Raw genomic sequence first — 6,459 nt, forward strand, 5'->3', positions numbered from 1 at the left:
TGTTAATTTGTCTGAGAGAGAGAGAGAGAGAGAGAGAGAGAGAGAGAGAGTAAAGTACACTGTTTTAGTTACATATTTAGATGTCTCACTATTTTATACTTGTGGCTTGCATAATGCTTAAATCTGTTGATAGTTTCAATTTAGGACCGGCGGAACAAGTACTGAAGAGTGCCTTTTCAATCTGCCAAAACCTGTGCTGGTGCATGTGCTTTCTTGTGCATATATGCCTGTATGCGCCTGTGCAGGAGTGTGTTTGTGATGCTAATAGTTGTTCGATGTTAGTATTATGATCTCTTTTAATGACCATCAGCATTATGTTCCTAAAAGAAGTTTTCTATATGTGTTCTAATCCCTTTGGTGTTCAACTATGTCATGAAACATTTCCTAACAAGATTTCTTGTGTTAACTATTCAGCTGTTAGAATTTAATAGGAGGTATACAGCCGTAGTGTTTTTCTGAACGGCAAGGACATCTGGAGGGAGGGGCAATGGCCGGCCGCTGAATTGCCCCTTGTTGCTGTGGGCCTGTGGAGCTGTGTTGCTCGTTTACAGTAGTGTTTTCCTGAGCTGTGATGCACAATGATCTTGTTGAACTTAGTATGTGTCACCGGAAATAAGCTACTAATAAAGTTATTATACTGTATTAAGTTAATAGCTCATGTAATAAACTATACACTCCTTCAGAGGGGTAATGTAATAAAGTTACAAATAAAGTTGTTTGTGCTTAGTATATGACTGTTCATTTTCTTTTTGATGGAATATCATAGGATCATCTTCACCTGAAACCACCACAGAGGTTCCATCAGAGTTGGTGGATGTGAAGTAGGGGAACGTAGGGGAACGAGCTTCAAGGGAAAGGCACCTGATGTCACAAATAGATTGACCACAATGCGCATCTCACGCTATCTTAAATTACCTGCAAATTAAACTGCAAACGGCCGGGAGCTCAATGGCAGTCAGTGGCGGCGGATGATAAGATCATGGGGTTTATTCCTGGAGGTTTTATGGTTTGTTCCATCTGCAGCTCTTGAGTTCAGATTTTAGGACTTGCATTCTGTTATTCTGTTTTGTTTCGGCTGCATGCTATCGTATACACCATAGGATGAAGAGAACATTGAGTTTTCACAACCCCATTCACTAGCAGGTAAACATAATGTGTATATGACATAGTGTTTGTCAACATCTTTCAGCTCATCTTCAGAACAAAGGAACATGTAGCCTGTGTCATGGTTGAGGATGCTTCCTGATCAATGTCTCTGTTCCGTTTCTATTGATGTGGGAGCATCATAGGCACCACGCATGCTTGATTTTGATCCGTCATGAGTATTGCAAACAGCGCCGTTTCTACAAACTGCAAATGGGTCTTATATCTGCTACAGAAATTCATTAGCAAACAGCCCTGAGTATCGGCTCCAGAAATTGGAGCACGTATATCATTTTGGGCAGGATGTCTAGTGTCAGCATATCACCACTGATCCAGAATTCTATAGCCTAGCAATGGGTCTATATTTGCAACCTTAATACTTGTCAAAAGAAACAAAAATTCTCCTTCCACCAAACAAGGCTACAAGATTTCAGCGGCCATAAACTATTTTCACCATTCATAAATCATACATAATAAAGCCCACCATTGTTTGAAGAAAGCGCCAGCAGTATCGATCAAATGACCTGAATTCATTAGCAATCTGCGTCAGTTTGCAGAAACTTGTACCTTCAGGCAAAAATCATAACAACGTAGATTCCAGATTGGAGGTATGATCAAGTAGGCATTACAAATTATATCTGGTGAAATTCTCAAGGACAGCCTGGAGCTTTTGCTCTTGCAAAAGTGTAGAGAGATAGATACTGTATGTATTGCATTAAGGCCTTGGCCGATATATATATAAGAGTACAAAGACTTGGAGGGTAAGGCAACCCTCCGATACATATGGCAGTCTATGACTGGAATATCTAAACTACTAAATGTACTCTAATGCTCCCCCGCAGTCATAGCAAGAGCACCGCAGACGGTGAGACTGCAGAAGAAGCCGAAGGCAGGAGCCGACGGACTGATATCCCCCTGCATGCAGAACGTCAGAGTGGTGCGGACGTTGCGATTGGAGAGAAAACCGACGATTAACTCATGCGCATGATAGCCCTTTGTGCCGATGCCGAGGAAGCTAAGCAGGAGGACGAGTAGCCGTGGTCGAGGATGTCGTGTGTAGAGTATCCATGGTCGACGTAGAGCTGTCGAGGTTGCCTAAGATGAGGTAGCCGCACATGAAGCCGTGGGCGCACGATGAGGCGCCAATGATGGTGGCGTAATGGAGAAGATGCCAAAGATGAAGACGCGACGATCGCGGCAATCTGAGAGGAGGGTTGATGCCGAAGTCGATGCTGTCAGGCCATCGGGTGAGACATTCCCGGGTTTGCCAGGCCAGGGAATGCATCGGGGACGATGGCACGCACCATGTTGCCAATACCGGATGTTCAAGGGAGAGTGCACAACTAGGCATCGTTGTCTGAGGACCAGCAGAGAAGGCCTCCACGGCGGTCGCAAGAGCAGAAGAACGGCGGGGTACAAGATGCTGATGCAGCCCTCTATTGGTGGAATAGACGAACGAGATGGGGATTAGACGGCGACGCAGGCGACGAGGTGGTGTTGAATGAAGCGAGGAGGTAGACCCGGATGATCTGACGCAAGGCCTAAAGATCCGGGTGGCGTTGCGGCGGAGCTCGAAGGGGATGGTGAAGAACTCGAACAGCTTGATGAAGACCATGCGCGTAGGCCGCAGCGACACGTAGTCAAAACCGAGGTCGTGGACGTGGTCGGCGGCGGTGAGGATGCAACGGCGGAGAAGACCACGGGTGCCACCGCTGCTGCCCGAAGAGGCGATGCAGCGGTTGCCTGAAGGGAGGAGGGGCGAGCATCACGAGGGGTGGCAGCCACGAAGGGGTGGGGGACTGAAAGAGGAGGTGTGAGCGTGGCAAGGGGCGGCGACCGCAAAGGCTGACGCGAGGGGCGGCGGCCGTGAAGGGGGGTGCTGAAAGGGAGGAGGCACGAGCGTTGCGAGTGGCGGCGGCTGCGAAGAGAGAAGGGCCACAAGGAGAGGATGGGGGGACTAAATTGCAAAAAAATATAAAAATAATCCTCAATTTATATTAAGTAACTAATGATAATTTTACCTCTTCTAATTGATGGTTGGATTATAGATGGCCAAACGGGCTGCCCGGCCTGGCACGGCCCGGCCCATCCCGGTACAGCCCGGCACGGGGCCGTTCAGGCATGGCCCTACTTTAGGCATGGCCCATTAAGGGGCGATTGCTAAACGGGCCATGTCGTGCCTGCCCATAGGCTGAGATGCTGGCCCAAGCTCGGCAAGGCTGCACATTAGCCGTGTCGTGCCGGCCTGTCAGCCCGTTTAACCCACGTAGGCCCGGTTGTCGCGCCGCTGCCGAATAGGGAGCCGCCGTGGGGGGAAGGGAGAAGGCTGGGCGAGGCCGCACCGCTGCGCCAGGAAGGGAGCCGCCGCGCTGCTGCGCGGGGAAGCAAGCCAGCATGGCTGCCACGCCACCGCGCTTAGAAGGGAGCCGACGCGCCGCCTCTCTAGGAAGAGAGCCGGCCGGGCACCGGCTGCGCCACCGCATGGGGAAGGGGGAGGCGGACTGATGCCGGACTGGCCGCCGCACAGGGAAGGGAGGAGGGCGGGGGCGCTGCGTTGCCGTGCGGGGAGGAGAGGTGGCCATGCGCCGGCTGCACCACCATGCGCGAAGAGAGGAGGGTTGGCCACTGGCTGCGCCACCGCGCAGGGAAGGGAGGAGGGAGGGATCGGTGCTGGCCGCCGGGAAGGGAGGAGGCCGCCGGCCGAGCCTCCGTGCTTGGAGGTGTGGGTGGATGAGAGCTAGGGTTATGATTTGAAGAAAAAATAAGTATATATATATATATATGGTTGAATGAGGTAATTTTATACGTTGGGTTGGTATTTCGGACCGCCGTCAGGTCGACCGCTATTCGTGCCGCGTCTTGCCGGGCTGGCCCGGCCCCGTTCTAAGTGGTGCCGTGCCGAGCAAAACATTATTTAAAGTCGTGTCGCGCCGAGCCAAAAAGTTGTGCTGTGAGCCCGCCCACGGGTCAGATGGAAAACCTGTACTACCGACCGAAGTATTGTGCACCGTGGTAGTAGTATTGTGCGCCTGTTGTAGTACTGTGCACCGAAGTATTGTGCGCCTGTGGTAGTACTGTACGCCGTAAAAGAGCTCGTTCCCGAGATATGACCTCAATTGATCAGAACTCGGAAGTTTGGATGGATCAATAAACTGCAAGCCACGTCGCAAGATGGAAACGATGGATCGTACCTTCTGCTTCTAGAGGATTCTGATGCGTCTGTTCTCGAGAAGAGATCCAAATAGAACAGAAAATGGACGGGTAAGAACAACAGAAGCGGGTTCATCAAACAACTACAATACCGAAACAAAACAAACTTGAGAACCTTCTGAGGCACAGGTGGGTGGGCACTAAACCATGCATGCTCTACCAGTAGCTGTAGAGGCGCGACGCATATGGGAACAACAGGCTGCTAGCTAGACTAGGACGCGACAGAACCTGAAGACACCAGCCTCACAAACACCGGCCGGTCGACAACGACGACGACCAGCAGGCACCCACAATAACTGAAGCAAAGCACGCATGATCACACGCGCCCGAACATACGTGCGCATGACCTGCCTACATGCGTGCTGCGACGACTCGAATGCCCTACATTATTATTCAGTACACACGCGTGCTACTACCCTCAGCTCCCTAGCTACGAGAGCAAAGAGAAGCAACGTCTTCGACTAGATAGATAGTTTGCTCAACACACTACACTACCCTGCCTGCACGCAGCAGGCAAGCGTCTAAGACTTGGTCCTGAACTTGGACTCGTCGATCTCGATGCCCTCCCGGGCGGCGCGCTCGCCGCCGGACTCCTCCATGGTGCTGAGCCCGCCCTTGCGCCCCATCTCGCTGTACCCCTCGTGGCCCAGCTGCTCCTTCCGGGTCTGCCCGCCCTTGCTGCCCATCTCCTTGTACCCCTCGTGGCCGAGCTGCTCGCTCCGGGCCTGCCCGCCCTTGCCGCCCATCTCCTTGTACCCCTCCTCGCCCAGCTGCTCCTTCCGGGTCTGCCCACCCTTGCTGCCCATCTCGCTGTAGCCCTCGTGACCCAGCTGCTTGCTCCTGGTCTGCCCGCCGCGGCTGCGCCCTGCACACATGAATCAGTAGTTTCAATTCATCAGCTCTTTCGTTCGTCGGACAGGGAAGAAGAGAGATGCTGATTGGTTACGACGACGTACCCTCGGCGAGGTGCTCCTGCGCCTCGAGGCTCTTGCCGCCGGTGCCGCCGGGGACGACGGTCTCGCCCTCCCGGGCCATGCGGTCCAGCTCCTCCCTGCTCTCCTGCCCGGACGCCATCGCCGCTGCCGGCGCACTAATAACGAACTAAGCTCAGGAGCTCCTCGGCGTAGATCGCTGCTGCTAGATGAAATTAGTGTTTCGCTGTTAGCTAGAGATTGGTCTGTGCTTGTTGCCGGGGCATGGAGGGTCGAGGCGCCGCCGCCGGCGTTTTATAGCCGCAGAGGGGGCGCGGCGCGCGCGTCGCGAGGCCGGGAGCTAGCCCCAGCGGCCGGGCCACGTGTGCGCCGACGCGGACGCGACGCAGGGCCGCGCGGCGCGACGCGTGTGCGGGGGACGCCCCCGGCGGGCGACACGTACGGGCGTGTGAGAGGCGGGCGAGCGAGCGCATGTCCTCGAGCACAGGAGCAGCGCTGCTCCCTCCCGTATAAGCGCGCGCGCGCGTACCCATCCTATCCGGCCTGGGCGCGCGCTTCCATGGAAGCTGGAAACGGTGGCACTGTAGCAGGGTGGCGAGCTGGTGCTCCGGCCATGCTGCATTGTCGACGCGTGGATGTGCTCGGTACCCGAGAAAGAGGGGAGGAGGCCGGCCGGCCGGCCGACCAGGCGCCGGGCGTGGCCAGTGTACAGGGATGGACCGGCTGTACTCGCCCGCTATGTTTTGGCGGTTTTCTGTCCCAGGCGTGGTCGCACGAAGTGCGGCGTACATGCAGGTATGGCCCTTTTCATTCGAAAGCTATGCCAGCTACTATAGTGGATTATCTAGTTACCTAGTGTGGTCGGAGTTTCTTATTACCGTGTAACTTATTCTTTTACGAATATTAGTTCGTTCTTCCTCCATCCTAAATTATAGATTATTTTAATATTTTCTATGTACATAGTTTTATAATATATTTAAATATAGTTTATACGTAGTAGTGTAGAAAAACTAGAGAAACTATGAACTTAGAAAATTTGAAATAATCTATAATTTAAAATTGAGAAAATGAGAAAGTAAGATTTTTTTTTACAAATGTTGCATTTATACATTAGATGATCAATGAGATTTTATTAAATGAAGCCCTACAAGAATTTTACTATGCAGAAAATGCG

General features: G+C 52.7%; 1 protein-coding gene across 3 annotated transcripts; it reads right to left on the minus strand.

The window, feature by feature from the left end:
* Positions 1 to 4,725: 4,725 nt before the first annotated feature.
* LOC112887386 (em protein H5) lies at positions 4,726 to 5,470 on the minus strand. Of its 3 annotated transcripts, none has more exons than XM_025953541.1 (2): positions 5,310 to 5,470; positions 4,726 to 5,218 (listed from the first exon to the last, which is right to left on the minus strand). In XM_025953541.1, the coding sequence occupies exons 1-2, from the start codon at positions 5,425 to 5,427 to the stop codon at positions 4,875 to 4,877; spliced, it is 462 nt and encodes a 153-aa protein (XP_025809326.1). In that variant the 5' UTR covers positions 5,428 to 5,470; the 3' UTR covers positions 4,726 to 4,874. The 3 variants fall into 3 exon arrangements, with proteins under 3 accessions (XP_025809326.1, XP_025809329.1, XP_025809328.1); XM_025953544.1 differs by having other exon boundaries at positions 4,726 to 5,031; positions 5,303 to 5,470; XM_025953543.1 differs by having other exon boundaries at positions 4,726 to 5,091; positions 5,303 to 5,470.
* Positions 5,471 to 6,459: the final 989 nt, after the last annotated feature.

Source organism: Panicum hallii, chromosome 3, assembly GCF_002211085.1.
Source record: "Panicum hallii strain FIL2 chromosome 3, PHallii_v3.1, whole genome shotgun sequence".
Classification (NCBI taxonomy): domain Eukaryota; kingdom Viridiplantae; phylum Streptophyta; class Magnoliopsida; order Poales; family Poaceae; genus Panicum; species Panicum hallii.